We start from the raw sequence: 18,857 nt of genomic DNA on the forward strand, positions 1-18,857 counted from the left end.
TTTAAATTCACAATATCCTTAGCATTAAGTGTAAGCATCATATAATTAAGAAGACAAATTTAGAGCTACCACGCAAGCTGTTAGGCCGGCCAAACTAAAGATTGTTGATAATGACAACAAAAATATAATTGCTACTCAGGGGAGGAATATATGAATCCAGCAAACATCAAGAGGAACATAAGCTTCAAAATAATTAAACACCTACAAACAGAAGAACCAATATTCAATCCAGCTCTATTTGGTTGGTGATGGAGCAACAGGAATCCACAGAATCACATGGGGGATACTTGCATCGTCCTGCAACACGAAAGAAAAGTATGGGTGAATCAGTAAAATACCAATCTCTGAGTCATTTGCAGGTTTCTTTTAAGAGAGTGCTACAGCAAGTTACATCCACTCAAGTGACCATCAGCAAAAGTGAAAGTCTTTTATCTCTTCTCCACGAAGTTTGAGAAACAGATTCTAAAACGTTGCAAAAGGTCTAACCTCGTTCTTGATTCTTACTAACATCTATATGTGCTTTTTTCTTTTTTACATGCTACAAAGTTGAAATCTTCCTGTTCATGTTATTTCCAATACCCTTCTTCGATATATGGTATTTTCCCCATTCTAGTTATTGTGATGATAAATAGGATGTGGGGTCACAAGTCGCTACTTGAAAAGTATGGTTCAATGACTACTCATTCACTTCGGTTGTTCTTCCTCTACTTTTGAGAGAGATAAAAGTGGGGCGGGGGTGGTTCAATAAGTTCCTTCTCTTTAACACCTTCACTGGAAAAGGTGATTCCATCTCTTTACAATTTTGATAGAGACAAGAGGTGACCATGGCCCCAATAATGGCCCTGTCGTAATGATGTTGTAGCCTATCAGCATCTATTCTAAAACCGTATGTACAAGAAACAAAGAAGAGAGAAGAGAAACAATTTTTGATGGGTGTTTTAAGGTTTGTAACTATACTACAAGCTACCATCCGTAATGAATGAACAGTTAATATTGATTGAATTCATCAAATTAAATGTATGAACGACTTCGCCTATGAACTAAAATACTTTGATACAAAAATTCAAATAAAAATAGTACCAATGGTCAAAACATCAGTTTTCATTATAGATCTATTGGTTAACATCATAGATTTTTACATAGTTTTCATTACCTGAACTTATTGTAAATCAAGACATGCAGGTCAGTAATAATAGCTGCGCTATTTTGGAAAGGCAGATCAAGTTTCGGCAGACACAAGGTACTCGTGGTCTATGCAGGCTAACTTTGTATCAGTGTCAAGAACTTGGGAAAACCATTAGCCTAGGATGACAGGATCTCAGTGATTACTATCATTAGACATTACTGTTGGACGACCGTTCCAAATAAACATCACAAGGACTATCTATGATTACCTGACAGTCCAATTAAGCCCTCGATAACAGAATCAAAAGTTAATGATAAGGTGCTCTACTTCCATTTCTTTCCCTCAACCCCACACCCATCTGCAACACCAACACCCTTCCCACTCACCTCAGCACAAACCCCACCCAAAACCTTCTCCAACCCCAACCAAAGCCCAAAAAAATAAGGAGAGAGAGAGAGAGAGAAAGAGCAAAGTTCTTGCTAAAATGACTCAAAAGCATTGTTGACCAGAAAAATGAAATTATTAAGGGCAGTTAGGTATTTATAATTTACAACAATGACATTGCAAAGTGCAGAGAATTTAAAAGAATAATAAAGTAAACCGAGCATTCATGTGATCATGCAGAGTCAAGCTTGTTATGATTATGTCAATCAGTGAATGGACTCTATTGCTGCAATGCACTAAGCTCCTACATTATCCCCAACTTCTCATATTTAAATTAGCACCCATATTCCTTTTAATGGTTTAAAGTCAAACGACAGGGTTTTGCTGGATTCAACTGATTGAAAATGGGCATAAAAGGATGTGTGCATGGAACAACTTTAAGGAAAAAGATTTCTACCATTTTTATATAAATGTCAACATTTTGTTTTAAGTTTCTTCAATCATATTAATAAAAATTAAAGAAACTTTAACTGCATTGTGGGTGATTCCTAAAGAAACAGTTACCATATGCATTTTGGAAAAGGGACTGGCCGGGTGGATAGGCAGGCATATATGAATTTGATCATGTAAGTTGCATGACCAAGTACCATATTTACCTTCAGCTGTCCTATCTTCCCATAATAAACAGTTAGAACTCATTCTTACTTAAGTTTGCTCCAAGCACCATCAATGTTCCCCGGATGCCTGGTTAAATAACCAGAAAAAGCTTTTAATTGGGAGCCACTTTTAACAGTTACTGAAACATCTGCCAAGGAAAACCCCACGTCATGATTTGTTTTTCAGATACCTTGGAGTTCTGAGGCAAAAGGCATTGTTCAAGACCTACTGTGGGAGTGTATGAGCCATGAAACAGAACAGATCAGAATATATGAATGTGATTAAGGAGATATTTTTTTGTTTGAACTTGCAGAATCCTTCAACTGATTAGGAATTTTGAGCTATCTTCTCAAATTTCAAGTCATCACCACCCAGCTCCCACAGCAAAGCATTAACAATTGACATATCTTAAGCAAGTACTCTTTTTTTACATATGCATGATATAACATTTAGAATCAATCAGCTTTATATAAAAAAAGAAAATATAATAATGACTCACCATCTTTCATGTTTTAATAAACTTATATACAATAATATATATAAATCGAAAGGCTGTTTTTAGATTTCTCCTCTTAGAGGAGTTTTTATTTTCCCTTTTTATTTTTGTAAATCATGGGATAAGATGCCCAGGGATTTTGATTCTTCAAAACTTCAACCAAATTTTTTCAAACTATTTTGGAGTGTTATGTCAGATCCTACATGAAATATATGAAACCATGTTAAATCGTTTTGCTTGTTCAAAAGTGTAACAAACCAAAACAAAGCCCTTCTTTTTTTCATTAACTTTTGCGGTGCTTTATCAAGATAGAGTTAAATTGCCATCTTTCTTATGTGTTATTTGTTTCTTTTTTATTTTAAAAGAGGCCATTTGTATGAAATCTAAAAATGCAGCACAAATAGAGGAAGAAATATATATATATATATATATATCTAGAACAATTGATATGCAATGAACAAATACATTTTGCAGATCATTGAAAATTTTTTGCAAGCATTCATATCAAAAAGAAAGAATCAAGAATGATGAACACCTAAGAAAAATCATCAAAAGCATAAGCAATATGCTTACATACTATAATTATCCATCTGGAAATGGCATTCCTGCAACTCCTGAAATTCACCATAAGTGCCTGAAAAAGTATCAAAAATTGCCAACAGACAACAGTAAAAAATTGTGAATGAGATATAAGAGTTGGCATCAAAATATTAAAGTAAAAGATCTTGAATAATCAATGCATATGTGCAAAATCATCACAGTTATAAAACTTCTAGTCAAATTATCACATTACAATCATACCAAGTGATATTTTATTTGTTTTTATCCAAAAAACAAAAACCAAGTGATATTTTATTGTATTTGTTTAATATTGCTAGAGGCTTCCATCTATGATATTTCTTCCACATGAAGCCAATTATGCCACATTAGGCCCTATTGGCCAGCAATGCAGCATTCCCTTCTTAATATGCTTAATGTCTCTCAAGCCCATTCCCCCTTGACCTGAAGCTAAGATGCCTGTCCCATCTCAGCATTTTGTCTAGCATAACGCCATCTAATATATGGGTTTCATTGAATCAGGTGTGTAAGCTGGACACTGAAAAAGCTTTCGACCATATTCAGTTTTGAGTTTGGTGGGCTGGGGAAAATGGAGTGTCTGAATAAAATTTATATATCCGTAATTTTCTGTGTTGGTAAATGGGACTTCTACTGGATTTTTTCAGAGCTCAAGGGGATTGGGATAAGGTGATCCCCTCTCTCCTTATCTGTATATTCTGGTGATGGAGGTGCTGAGTCACGTCATCCAAAGGGCAGTGAATGAGGGCAAGGATTGATGCCAAGATAGAGGCTATGCATGCCTTCATGACTGGATAGTATTCAGAGATGATGGAGTATCTTCAACACACTTCCCTCCATCTCCTCCTCAACCTTGACCTATCCTTTTGGCCTTTCCCTCCTTGGACTCTTTTCTATATGATGGTTTTGATGATGCCAAAGGGGTAGACATATGGCATTTGATAGTCTTTCATATAAGACATTTGACAGTCTCTTTGTTTTCAGTTTGCTTGCTCATGTTTTTAGTTCCTATGATTTCTCTTATGCATGGTTAATGTTATTTAGGCATGTATGGTTTATTTACTTATAGGCTATGCTTATGTATTGGACAGATGATATACATATTATGATGATGGTTACTACTTTCACTTGACTTGAATAACAAGTTTTAGCTTAATGCTTTTTAGCCCAACAAAATGCATGTAGGGAGAGCTTTTTTTCCAACCCTAGGTTTTGTCATTATCAAAAAGGGGGAGATTGTTAGCCCAAGGTTTTTCAAAGGCAACTAGTAAGATATTTTGATAATAATAAAATAAGGGATCAGTATTTAATGTTTTCAAATGAAGCTCATGCAGGAAAAAAATTATCTTAAAAAGTTAGAGGGCTCATGATCAAGAAGAAGATGCAATTTAAGTCACGTTCTCAAGACAAAAGCTTTTTGGTTAAGGTCTTTGTACAAATTTCAATGCTATGTAAGGCTAGAAAAAGGTGCAATCAAGATAGGCAAATTCCTCCAAACTTTTCCTAAGCACCCAAATTATCAAAGATGAACCTAAAGTAAGTTTTTCATGGAAAGTATTATTTTAAATAATCCATCCTAAAACATTTTTAAAACCAGATGCTCTTGAAGTCCTTTTCAACACCAAAAAGGTTTTCAAACAAAAATTACATCGAGGGCCTTAATAATTTTGTGCTAAAACTCATAAAATGGAAGCAAATGGAGGTTGGGACCATAGGGCGGTCAATCGGTGGTACCCCTACTTGGTGCCTCCATGTGTGTTCCAATAGGTCATCTTTGATAGTAAGTTATGGAGAGTAAATTAGCTCAACAAGGAGATCAATTGACCTAGTCAACCGATGTAGTAGGATTGTCTCCCAACGGTCACCTGCAATACATTAATGGTTCAATTGCTAGCTAGGTGGTTGATTAGACAGTTGATCAAGGCAATGATTATTTTGGCTCCAACAACCACTTGACTTTCATTTCATATAAAAAGGTTCCTTATCTCTCATTTATATTCTCTCAACGACCTAACATTTAATTACACCCATTATGAGAGTATAAAAACAATTAAAGAGCACATTTATTCTTCCAACTTGCAAATCCTCGATTGTACCTTTTCCTAGTCTTACATAACATTAATATTTTGACAAAGACCTTAACCAAAAAGCTTCCATCTTTAAATCTTGACTTGAATTGCATCTCTCCTTCTTGATCATGAGCCCTTTAACTTTATAAGGGTGGCTTGGGAGTTAGACGTTTGTCTACTCTCAATAGAGCACTTTTATGCAAGTGGAACTGGCGGTTTGCGAATGAAAGGGAGGCTCTTTGGAGGCAAGTCATTAGTAGGAAGTTTGGGGAGGAAGAAGGGGGCTGGTATACTAGAGAAGTTAGGGAGGGGTTTGGAGTAGGCTTGTGGAAGGAAATAAGGAAGGAAGGAGCTCTCTTGCAAAACAAAGTTGTCTTTTCTATGGGGAATGGTAGAAGGGTGAAATTTTGGAATGATAATTGGTGTGGGAATTTCTCTCTCAGTAATTTGTTTCCTTCTTTGTATGCCTTTGCTTCATCTAAAGAGGCTTGGCTAGTGGAGTTATGGGATCATTCGGGAGATGAAGGGGTTTGGAATCCTAGCTTTTCTAGGTCCTTTAATGACTGGGAGGTGGAGGGGGTGGAGAGATTACTTCTGACAATCCGGGGTAGGAGGCTTAATCCTCTTTTGGAAGATAGAATGTTGTGGAAAGAGACTAAAAATGGGATTTTCTCAGTTAAGTCCCTTTATAGTTCGCTAGCTTCAAGAAGAGATGTTCAGTTCCCTTATAGTAATATTTGGAGTATTTGTGTGTCTACCAAAGTGAGCTTCTTTGCTTGGGAAGCTTATTGGGGTAAGGTGCTAACCTTGGATCAACTTAAAAAGAGGGGCCGGTCTCTAGCTAATAGATGCTTCCTTTGCGGTATGGAAGAAGAGTCAATTGATCATATTCTTATTCAGTGCTCTAAGGCAAGAGGGTTATGGGAGTTATTGTTTGCTTTGTTTGGTGTTACTTGGGTCCTCCCTTCTTCGGTTAGAGATACTCTTAGTGGTTGGTGTGGCTTTAAGTTGGGCAAGAAGCGTAGGAAGGTGTGGAACGCAGCCCCTTTGTGCATTTTTTGGGCGGTTTGGAAGGAAAGAAACAGGATAGCTTTTGATAATGAAGAGTTATCAATTCATAGGTTGAAGAATTCTTTTGTTTGTAATCTTTGGCTATGGACTAAATCGGTTGTAAATGAGGGTCCTCTTCCTCTGATTAATTTTTTTGATTGGCTAGGCGCTAGTTGAGGGCAGGTATTGTATCTCTTTTTCTTTTTGTGCCTATTGGCGCCTCTTGTATACATCCTGTATGCTTGGGTTAGCCTCAAGGCACCCTTTTCTAATATATTTTTGTTGTGTGTTTGCCTATCAAAAAAAAGATCAAAGGCTATAAGCCCATTCACAATGGGTTAGAATGTGGTATGCTGATTTAGCTCCTTACTTGCAAAGACAACAACAACTAACTAAAGATCATCCTCTCCTCATAAGGTGATCAATTACGAGAGTTTTCTTCCATACCATCTCCTGAACAAACAAATTGGCCTTAAATGGCGCTTTGAAATTCTAAACTGTGTTAGTTTGAAACAAAGAAGATTCTCTTGTAGCCAAAAAATTGTAGTAAAAAAATCATTCTCGGGTTAGTTTCACACAAGCTTATCCTCCAAATCATCTTCCATTGACAAGGAACTCAGTAGCTACAACAGAGAGCCCATTATAATCTCCTCATAGTCAAAGAAGTTTCTTCTATAACCGAGGTTCCATTTTTGTTAGCCTAAGGTTTTGAAAAGGCAATCAATGAAATATTTGGACAAAGACCTTAACCAAAAAGTTTTCATCTTGAGATCTTGACTTGAATTGCATCTCCTTCTTGATCAAGAGCCCTTTAACTTTATAAGATCATTTTGCTAGCATAGGCTTCATTTGAAATCATTAGATACTAATCCTCTTTTTTTTTATCATCAAAATATTTGATTGATTGCCTTTGGAAAAACTTAGGCTAATAAAAATGGAACCTCGGTTACAAAAGAAACTTCTTTGACTATGAGGAGATTGTAATGGGTTCTTTGTTGTAGCCACTAAGTCCCTTGTCAATGGAAGACGATTTGGAGGATAAGTTTGTGTGGAATTAAACCAAGAATGATTCTATCTCTATCAGGTCCTACTACAATTTTTTTGCTATAAGGGAGTCTTCTTTGTTTCCAACTAACACAATTTAGAATTTCAAAGCATCATTTAAGGCGAATTTGTTTGTTTAGGAGATGGTATGGAAGAAAACTCTCACAATTGATCACCTTATGAGGAGAGGATGACCTTTAGTAAATTGTTGTTGTCTTTGCAAGCAACGAGCTAAATCAGCATACAACATTTTAACCCATTGTGAGTGGGCTTGTAGCTTTTGATCTTGGTTTTCTCACTATATGGGATGGCTTGGGTGTTGTTATTGTCAGTCAAGGGGTTTGCAAACAGCTTTTGTTGCATATAGTTTGGAAATTAATCTCTTTTTATTTGTTTTGGAACACATGGAAGGAACAAAATCTTAGATTCTTTGTAGAATCTGAGAAGTTGATTATGATAGAAAAAAACAGGCTTTCATTAAAGCCTTGTTACTCTAGTCTAATGGAGAAGTAGGAAATGAAAAGCTCTCTTTTCTTCTTTAATTTTGTTTATTTTATTTTATTTTTTATTTTGTAGATAGATTGGGAGTGGGTTAGCTTCTTTGGTGTGCTCTCTTCCTTTGGTGCATATCTTGTATACATTGTATGTACTTGGTTTGGGCTTTGGTTGGCGCTTTTAATTTTATACTTCTTTTGTTTTGCCTGTCAAAAAGAATATTTCCAAAAGCTACAGAATAATCTCTAATGGAACGTTTTTCAGACATGAGTTTAGCAATTTCAGGTGGTGCTACAAACTAGTGATAAACAGGTACAGATAAAAGATTCAGCAAATTGATAAAGAGCCCCACCAAGTGAAAATGAAAATAAAATAAATAAGTAAAATGGGAAACACCATTTAGATGGTTCAAACATGTCTAAAGAGAAACAAGAAAGCACATTGCAAAATGCCGGAAAGTCTAAGTTGATAGTATAGATGGTAAATAAAACCTGAAATCTGTTGGGTATTGTTAAAGACCTTAGTTAGACTGTTATTATAGTTAGAAGTGGTCAACAAGTGTCATCCTGTGATTAGTCTACTTGAGTTTTCTGTTAGAAAGTCAGTCAGTCACCAATTATATAGACCTCTTGTAAGAACTGTTTATTCAGAACACCGTTGCAGAATTCATATCTGAATCCACTTTCGTTACTTCTTTAACATGGTATCAGAACCAAACTTACTGTCAATGGTGAGTCCTTCGATCTCTGCTATAATCAGGACTTAATCTTCTTTGTCAAGATCCGCTCCAATTTCATTTACTCACTCAATCTCCGTAAAACTTGACCAAACAATTTTCAACAAGTGATTGCAGAGATCAAGGGTTACAAGTTGATGAAATCCTGTTTTTTTTTTTTTTTTTGATAAGTAAGTTGATGAAATTCTTCAATGTGTTGAAGTTGTTCCCTAGAGATTTCTTTCAACCACTAATGAAGCTACTGGAAAGATCAATCCAGATTCTCCTGATTAGGAACAACAAGATCAATTGTTAGTGTCTTGGTTATCATCATCCATGTCTGAAAGTACCTGTACTCTGATGGTTGGTTGTGAAACATCTTTTCAAATTTGGGCAAAATTAAAATTGTATTTCACGTCTAAAATAAAGCAATTCAAAACACAACTTCAAAATACCAAGAAGGGTTCATCAACTATCAATGAATATATTTTGAAGATTAACAATCTTGTTGATAGTCTTGCTTCTGTTGCATGTCATTTCAATTTCTAGTCTTGCTTCTGTTGCATGTCATTTCAATTTCTGATCATTGATGGTCTATCTTTGGAGTATGACACCTTTATCACTTCAGTTACTTCAAGGACTGATCCTTACATGGTAGATGAAATTGAATCTTTACTTCTTGCGCAAGAGGCACGAATCGAGAAAAACAATCAGTTCTTGGACTGTTGCCCTAGTGCTAATTTTGCTGCATAAAATCCAAACAATAAGGATAAAAAGACATTTGCTTCTTTTAGCAATAGGCAATCAAATTTTCAGCAGATGCTTAGTCCAGGAACATTCAGGGGTTCTTCCAATTTTCATGCTAATCAAGGTGGTTTTAGAGGTCGTAGCTTTGGTGGTTCAGGTAGAGGTCGGGGAGAATAGTAAGTTTTTTTGAATGGTTGGGCACTTGTTGAGGTTTTCCCTTTGTTTTCTCCTGTTTGAGCCTTGGTGGTGAAGGGAGGTTTGTTTCTTGTATACCTTGGGTCACTCTTTTGGCAACTCTTTTCATTTAATGTCGATCTTTATTTATCAAAAAAAAAAGGTAGAGGTCAGGGAGGATGGCAATCTTGGAACTTTAATGAGCCCCAATGTCAATTATATGGCAGAGTTGGACATGTTGTAATGCAATGCTATTATAGGTTTTATCCATCATTTTAGGGTCAACTTTCTTTTCAAGGACCTAACACTGGTTTTTCGTCCAACTGCACCAATAGCAGCTATCCTTGCCACTCCAGAATCTGTCTATGATTCAAATAGGTATCCTGACTCTAGGTAACAAATCATGTAACTCCAGATGTGAACAACTTGATGACAAAGTCTGAATTCACTGGACAAAATAGACTCTTCATGGACAATGGAACAGGTTTGCATATTCAATACATTGGACATTCTTCCTTTCTATCACAATTCCCAAATTTCTTTCTTTGAAAATTTTGCTGCATGTTCCTTCAATAACCCAAAATTTCTTAAGCATTTCTAAATTTGCCAAGGACAACAATGTATTCTTTGAATTCTATCCTAATTTTTGTTTTGTTAACATTCAGGTTTCCAAGCAGGTTCTAATGGAAGGGAGGACTTAAGCTTGGTTTGTAAGCGTTTGATGATTCCCATGTCAAGATTCCTTCAAAGCAATCACAACCTCATTCCTCTGGAAGTCCTTTCAATTGTAAACAATGTTCAAGTAGCCAACTCATGTTTCAGATTCCTGTAATTCTCTCACTTCCAGCCCTAATCCTTCTAATGTTGATCTTTGGCATAGCATATTAGGTCATCTATCTACTCAAGTGGTAAATCTGTACTTTCATCTTGTAATATTCTTATTTCTAATTAAATGAACCCAAGCTTTTGTTCTGCTTGTTGTCTTGGCAAGATACATAAATTTCCATTTGACCTGTCTGAAACTCAATACACAGCTCTTCAGTTGATACACTCACACTTGTGGGGTCCTGCATCTACACAGTCTTCTAGTGGATATCACAATTAGATCCATTTTATTGATGCCTTTTCTAGGTTCACCTGGGGTCTATCTTCTTTGAAACAAGTCAAACGCTTTTCAAACCTTGGTAAATTTCAAAATACAGGTTGAATTGCAACTCGGATTTAAGATAAAAGCTATTCAAACAAACCAGGGTGGAGCATATGGAGCCTTTTCTGAATTTCTTTAATCTCATGGTATTATTTAGAGATCCCTCACACTCATGAACAAAATGAGGTACCAGAGAGAAAGCATAGACGCATTGTTAAGAATGGACTTACCTTGTTCACGAAAGCTTCCATACCTTTCAATCATTGGAATGAGACTTTTTCCAACACTTGTGTTGGATAACAAGTCTCCCTTAGAGGTCATGTTTAAAACCCCTCCAGATTATTCTTTCCTTGGAATTTTTTTTTGTTCTTGTTTTCCTAATATTCGACCTTATAACAAGAATAAACTTCAGTTTTGTACAATTGAATGTACTTTCCTTGGCTATAGTTTTAACCACAAAGGTTATGAGTGTCTTGATCCAAATGGTAGAATTTTTATTTTTAGAAATGTTATTTTGATGAAATATCTTTTCCGTTTGCAAAAAGAATTCTGCTGCGTTGCTCTTGTTCTAAAACGAATACTTCAGTTGGGCCTTTAGCCACTCCAACTATTCTTTCCATTTCTCCAAATCGTTCAACCATGCAATCTTCTCCAAATCAAACAGCTTTAGGTCATTTTATCAATCTGTCTGGTTCCTCATTTTCAGATAAATCTAGTGCTTTATCAGTTCCTAATAATGTCCAAATTGTTGATATATTGCAAAATACCTTAGTTCCAAGTAGCCATTCTGAAGATTCAACTTTTGATGCAGTTACTACTGATATTTCTGTAGCTACTCAGTCTTTGCAGATCATCCCGGGAACACTCATGTTATGATTACAAGATCAAAAAGTGGAGTTTTTAAACCAAAGGTGTTAATGACTGCTGTGGAACCAAACAGTGTAGAAGAAGCTTTAGTTAATGATCATTGGAAAGCTGCTATGACTGAAGAGTATTTGGCTCTTATGCGCAATAAACTTGGTCTTTAGTGTCACTACCAGCAGGAAGAAAGGCCATATGAAGTAAATGGATGTTTAAAGTGAAAGAAAAACTTGATGGTACATTTCAGAAGTATAAGGCCAAATTAGTTGCAAAGGGGTTTCACCAGGTGGTTGGATTTCTTTCAAATGAAACATTTAGTCCAGTAATTAAGCCTATAACAATCAGAATTGCACTCAATATTGCTTTGAAAAAAGAATGGCTGGTTCACCAATTAGATGTTAATAATGCATTTTCAAATGGTGTTCTATAGGAAGAGGTTCTTATGGAACAACTAGTTTGCAATTTGCATAAGGTTCTATATGGCTCTAAAACAACCCCCATGTACTTGGTTTGACTGGTTGAATGATGCTTTATACTCTTTTGGCTTTCTATCTACTAAATCAAACTCGTCATTGTTTACTGGGATCACACCCAAACATTCTCATACATTCTTGTATATGTGGATGACATTCTGATTACAAGAAGTGATACTAAAGTTATTGCAAGCCTCAACCTATTTAAACAAGTTTACTTTGAAAGACTTAGGGATAGCCAACTATTTCTTGGGAACCCAAGCTTAGCTTACAAGTGAAGGCATTCATCTCTCATAGACCAAGTACACTAATTTGCTATGTAAAGCTAAAATGCAATATGACAAGCCTCTCTCAACCCTAATAACAAGTGGCTTGAGGCTCTGTGGCTTTGAGAGTAATCCAGTGGAAGACACTCGTCTCTATACATCCATTGTAGGAACTCTACAATATGTGGCCATCACTTGACCAAAGATTACTTATAGTGTCAATTGACTTTGTCAGTTCATGCAAAATCCTTTGCAGTCACATTGGAAATCAATAAAAATAATACTAAGATATTTGAGAGGAACACTCAACTTTGGCTTGCACTAAAAAGAAAGTCTACTCTTGACTTGATTGACTTTTGTGATGCTAACAGGACTGCGACTCTAGATGATAGAAGATTTACTTGAGGATATTGTGTGTACTTTGGCTCAAATTTGTTTGCTTGGTATTCAAAGAAACAACATTTTAGGTCTAGTACAGAAGCAAAATATAGAAGTTTGGAACATCTAGCTGCTAAGATCACTTGGATACAATCTCTACTTTCAGAACTCAAAATTGCTATTTCTAAGGCTCCAATGATTTGGTGTGACAATCTCAGCACAGTAATGCTTGCAGCAAATCGTGTCCTCCATGCTAGAACAAAGCACATCAAATTAGTTCTATATTTTGTTCAAGAAAAGGTCTTAAAGAAGCTCATTGAAGTTTGTCATGTTCCTTCAATTGGCCAAACTGCTGATGTTCTTACAAAGCTATCTCTAGTACTCAATTCTTAACTTTGAGAAGCAAACTCTAAGAAGAAAATCTTTCTACCCTGAGTTTAGGGGAAAATGTCAAAGACCTTAGTTAGGCTGTTATCATGGTTTGTCATTGTAGTTAGAAGTGCTTAACAAGTGTCATTTTGAGATTAGCTAACTTAAGTTTTTTATTAGAAAGTAAGTAGGTGTTTGGTAAACCAACTTAATAACTTAAAATGATTTAATAACTTAATTTAAGACATTAAGTAAATTAAGCATATTTGATAAAATAACTTAATGACACGACTTAAAGTTAAAAACTGCTTTAAGAAATAAATAAAAATATGTAAGTCAACATCTTCATTTTACCTTTTTATCCTCATTTGTCATAATTACTTTCACGATTTCTTTTGCTACTCCGCAACCCTCATTGTTACTCAACCTCATTTGCCCTAGTTATAATTTATGAGGGTAAATATGTTAGTTTGGTGATTTAGAATAAATTTTAAATTAATTTTATCCAACAACCTTAATACTTAAAATAAGAATTAAGTAATAAATTTTAAGTCAACAATTTAAGAATATTTTTACTTAAAAGTCAACTTAACTCGTTAAGTAATAAGTATTAAGTTTTACCAAACACTCCTTAAGTTAGTCATTGATTTTGTATACCTCTTGTAAGAAACTGATAAATTCAGAATGCCATTGCAGAATTCAGATATGAATTCTCTTTCTCTACTTCTTTAACAGGTATAATTACGAACAAGCTTTGAATTTTCAATTTTTATCCGACTTTGAACTATAACAGGTTATGGAAATATTGAGTAAGATTACGTGAAACCGAAGTAAGAAATTAACAGCAGAAGCAATGATAATGACGATGTTGTTTTCACCTTGGGGGAAAGGAAACGAGGTACCTTTTGCAGAACTCGGATGCATTGCGTGCGCCGTTGTAGCAAACAAACCACATCAACAAAATCACCAAAATGTCTACCATACATAAGAAATCCAAACAGCTGAATCTCCAAAACTTTCCCTCGATCATAAAAATAAAAAAAATAAAAAATGCAAATCTAGATCTTATGGTTCCAGAAAACCCTAGTTGGAACAAGCTCAAAATCCTTGAGCAATAATAGAAGAGAAGGATACTGAAGAGACAACGCTCCCACCAATCTAACATGTAAAGTCCAAAAGTGACATTGTAGAGATAGATCTTGCGCTGAACCCAATTCATTGACTCCGACCTGAGATTAGATTTGAAGAAATTGTAAAACCGAATAACTGATCGATTCAAAGACTGCAGATAAACTATAGAATGCTTTCACCTTTCAATTTCTGATCAAACAAAACTCCAACCGAGATTCTCGATTCCCTTCGATTTTCCGATCCGCTGACTGGTCGTTGCTGAACTGCTTACTGTTGAATTGCGAAGTGTTTATATTTAATGGGCGTCTAGAAAAAGGAACAAAAAAACAGAAGTGGCTCTATACACATATACAGTTGTCGGGTCGAAATATTGCCACGTGTCCTGTTTGATCGTCACGTTTAAAGTGTGTCATACACGCGCTAGGACAACTCTTATGGGAAAGAAAGAAACGAGAAGTGCTGCTTCGTGGATGTTGTAACCGAAGTTCCACCGTGTCTCACGGCGCAGCATAAAAAGGCAGGCGAGATGTGCTTCAACGGTGAAAGGTATCTTTGGCTCCTACAACTGACCTTCAAATCTTATCATCGTTGCATGTGGTTTAGAATTAGAACGTACAAACAATTATCTTTTATTGTGGAAGTGGGAAAAACACTTTGGTTAGATAAAAATACACTTCCCATCAAAAACTTTTTTATATTGTAAGATTATGCTATGTCGCGATAATAAGATAAGATAGGTATATAATATGATATTATATTTTATTAGATATAAAATAAATATTATTTTTAATATATCTATATTACGTGATATCATATTTTATTAGATATAAAATAAATCATATTTTTAATAGGATGTGATATATTTTGATATATCCTATCAGCATGGTCATGATACATTAAAGTAGTATATGTAATAAAATATGTTATGTTATATTATGTTTATATTTAATTTATAAAATTAATTAAAAATAATAATATAAAATATATATTATTTTTAATATTTAAAATATAAATTATATTCTCTTCTAGTATTTCTATTTAAAAATATTAAAAATTTTATTATATTTAACAATATTCGTGATTAAATATTTAAATATTATAAATAACATTTTTTTATAATATGTTGTTCAATATATAAAAATAATTTATATATTATACATTAATATTAGCTTATAATTTTTTTAGTTTTTTTTAACCATGAATTTAATTTATAATAAGAAAATTTATTTTGCAAAATGAGTATATTAAAAAATAAAAATAAATAAATTTATAATATATGAGATATGCATATTTCATATCCAATAATGTGATTAACATATTCCATATAAAAGAAAAAAAATTATGGATAATATAGCTCACCAATTATTTTATCTTATGTTTTGTTGAATATAAAATATAATAAGTGATATAATAACTTATTTCATATCATATCCGATCAATCAAATATAACTTTAGAAAATTTAACATATCTATAAATCTATGTACATTATAAAGTATATGTATATGAAGTCATTTAGGAACAATGGGACTTGAGTTAGCAACTAAACAGTCCCAACTATTGTTGGTCAATTTTTATAGTACTGTTCATTGCACTATCCTTCAATTAAACCATGGGATAATAGCTCATAATTGTTTACTAGAGTTTGTTTGGTAAAGAAATTGAGTATATGCTCTTTTCCATGCAAAGCTTTTTCACCAAGGATCTAGAGCCTATATTTGATCCTAAGAAAGGGAAAATAGGAGGAAAATAAAATAGAGAGAAACTGTGGAAGGGAAAAAAAAATGATTCAAAGTTAATAAATTATTTTTATATACTTTTCAAATTCATTTCACTTATTTTATTTCATTATATAAAAATTATATAAAATTTTAATTATATATATTTTAACTAAATATGAAAAAACTATTTTTTTAAACATTTTTTTCCTTTGTATTTTTCAATAATTAAACATAGCCAAAAGAAAACCCATAAGGCTCATTGTCTCCATGGACCATTTGATTTGGGATGTCTACATGGTGGTACATTATTTTATTATTTTTCTTTGGGGTCTATGGTTGTATTTCTCCAATATTGTAGCAAGTGTTTGAGCCTTGAGTGTAAAAAACTAACAACAAAAGAGGGGGTAGATATCCAATTTTGGAGTGAGACTTGTTTGTTTTGTGTGCACAAATGATGTAAATTCCTTTCCAAGCCATTGCTCTTTAAGTCTTAGTCATGAATACTAGGTTGTTTCCACTACTAATAGTTAGGTATTGAATCAAGTAACAATTTCGTATGTGTTTTTATTAGGAATCCTTTGTTTTCATATTGGTTTTTTGATATGTGTGTTTTTTCATTCATAGATCATTCAAACCTAGTTTGTTGAAAATTTATCAAGTATTTTTAATTTTTACTTTTTAATTAGATCGATGATCGTGTTATATGGGTGTTCCAATTGATAGCCAAACTAATTTTAAAGATTAAAAATAACTATTTACAAGATGTTATGTGTGTATGTGATTTTAACATAATGTTTGCATTTGTTTAGGCTGGTAGAAAATGAAGAACAAATTATGCACATGGCTTTTTGAATGCACCAAACATATATGAAATCCAATTTTCTCGGTTAAGTAATGAAAAATATTATTCAATTGATTTTAATTTTTTTTGTGCATATGAATTCCTACCACTTCATCATTTACAATAATATCATGGTAACGTAATCAACTTACAAGATATTAAAAAAATATTTTAATTACAAACATTCTTAAGGATATAAGCCTTAATTTAATCCCATTGTTGTATATTATATCTTTTGCGATTTTATTTGTTTATTAGTACAAATTGATAATCATTTAGGCAATATGAGGTCGAAAATCTTTTAGTATAAGGTAAATAAACAACTATGTATAATATAAGTTACTCGATTGATCTGTCAAATGTGAGTGTTGCATTTACGATAATTTGTAGGATCAAATTGCTCAAATAATATGAGCAAATTGTATTAATGTCAATCTAAGATTTGTAATTCATATATCATGAATATGTGTGTTTTGTCTAAGTTAAATGTTAAAATTTTATATTTTTCTTGACTAGTTATCGTTAATAATATATGATATATATTGTAATTGATAGTGCTTAAATATAGTTTGTAAATTGAATTGATAACTATAAAATATAACGGAGAAATTGAATTGATAACTATAAAATATAACGGATAAAAAATTCATGTGTCATCCCAACTTCAGACGAACATGTTTTGTCATGTTTAAAACAAGTAAGAATTGTAATAGTTGATTTTATTAGAGTCCATTAAATAATGCAAGAATAACCAATTAACTTGTAAACTAGATTAATTGATATCGATAAAATATACTATGCATAATTTATTATTTATAACAATTTTTATATTATAGAGACATCTATATTGCCTTTTTTTGAATTCCCAACTTATCATGCCAATACATGTAACAAATTATCATGACATATTCTATGTATTGGTTATTATTAGTGTAATATCATTGTTATTTATTATTTAATATTTTTTATTATTACTATTATTGTTAAGTGAATGAATATGCCCTTCGTAATTATGAACTTATAACACATTTATATATTATAAATTTATTTTTATCATGTATTGTCTGTGTCACAATACTTATAATTTGTTTGGTTGTGATTATATGAAACACTTTTAATATTTATAACATTTGAAGTTATTTAAGTATTAAACAATGTTTGAAACATTTTCTAAAATCACTCTCAAACGCACTCTTAAGTGCTTTTAATAGTGTTTTTATTTGAAGTGTTTTATTTGAAAGTATTTTGTTTGAAAATATTTTTAGGAGAATTACTTATTAAGAGTGCCTTTGAGAGTTATTTTAGAAAGCATTTATAACATTTATAACACTTTAATAATAAAAAATTTAAAGTATTAAAAATATTAAAAGCACTTCTTAAAATTATTACCAAATGGATTTTAAATATTTTTTTAGAAAACACTACAAGCGTTTTTTCAACACTATAAGGTTACGTGTAGGAGTGGTTTTATAAAGTATTTCCAATATTTTTAACACTTTAATGAAAAAAAAAATTAAAGTATTAAAGATGCTTCCTAAAATCATTGTCAAACTAACTATAAGTAATCTTTCAGATTATAAAAGTGTTTCATAAATTTTACCAAACATCTATTTTTATTTTATTTTATTATTTAAAAACACTTTTTAAGTAAAAAATGATTCCTATCAAATAAACTCTTATGGTATTAATTTGTTTTAATGTTGATAACATGTTTTGCAGGCTATTGTTTTGTTTTGCACGTTAATTAATTAAAATGGACTATCTACATATATTTTTATAGATTTTTTTTTTGTCAAATGTCAAAAAAACAGGCAAGATGCTTTGAAATTTTGGTCTATTATCATTTATATGTCTGATTTATATGTCTGGATAAGTATATTTGAAATCAATTGTAAATAAACATGTTTACATTGTATTTTTTTTTTAAATTAATATTATTTTAAAAATTATACACAAATTTTAAAATGGACTAAAACTCTTTTATGTTTTAATAAAGTATATATATTTTTATATTTAAAGATTTTATAATTCCATATATGGTTTATTTTGAACATCAAAGTAATTATGAGAAGAAAATATTCAATTTTAAAAAAGCTCAAAAACATTTTTTTATAAAACTATTTTTATTAAATCAACTTT

The 18,857-nt window shown here is 32.6% G+C and overlaps 1 protein-coding gene across 5 annotated transcripts; it reads right to left on the bottom strand.

Moving 5' to 3' along the window:
• LOC117912904 lies at positions 1-14,550 on the bottom strand. 5 transcript variants are annotated; one of them, XR_004651056.1, is made up of 6 exons: positions 14,338-14,544; positions 14,162-14,256; positions 13,906-14,002; positions 3,241-3,297; positions 2,167-2,315; positions 1-297 (listed from the first exon to the last, which is right to left on the bottom strand). XR_004651056.1 is itself a non-coding variant. In XM_034827701.1 (5 exons), exons 2-4 carry the CDS (start codon positions 14,244-14,246, stop codon positions 3,285-3,287), a joined length of 195 nt encoding a protein of 64 aa, XP_034683592.1. In that variant the 5' UTR covers positions 14,247-14,256; positions 14,338-14,541; the 3' UTR covers positions 1-297; positions 3,241-3,284. The 5 variants fall into 5 exon arrangements, 3 of the variants coding, with proteins under 3 accessions (XP_034683592.1, XP_034683591.1, XP_034683590.1); XR_004651055.1 differs by having other exon boundaries at positions 3,237-3,297; XM_034827701.1 differs by lacking the exon at positions 2,167-2,315 and having other exon boundaries at positions 14,338-14,541.
• Between the last annotated feature and the right edge of the window lie 4,307 nt (positions 14,551-18,857).

This window comes from Vitis riparia, chromosome 4 (genome assembly GCF_004353265.1).
Source record: "Vitis riparia cultivar Riparia Gloire de Montpellier isolate 1030 chromosome 4, EGFV_Vit.rip_1.0, whole genome shotgun sequence".
Lineage (NCBI taxonomy): Eukaryota > Viridiplantae > Streptophyta > Magnoliopsida > Vitales > Vitaceae > Vitis > Vitis riparia.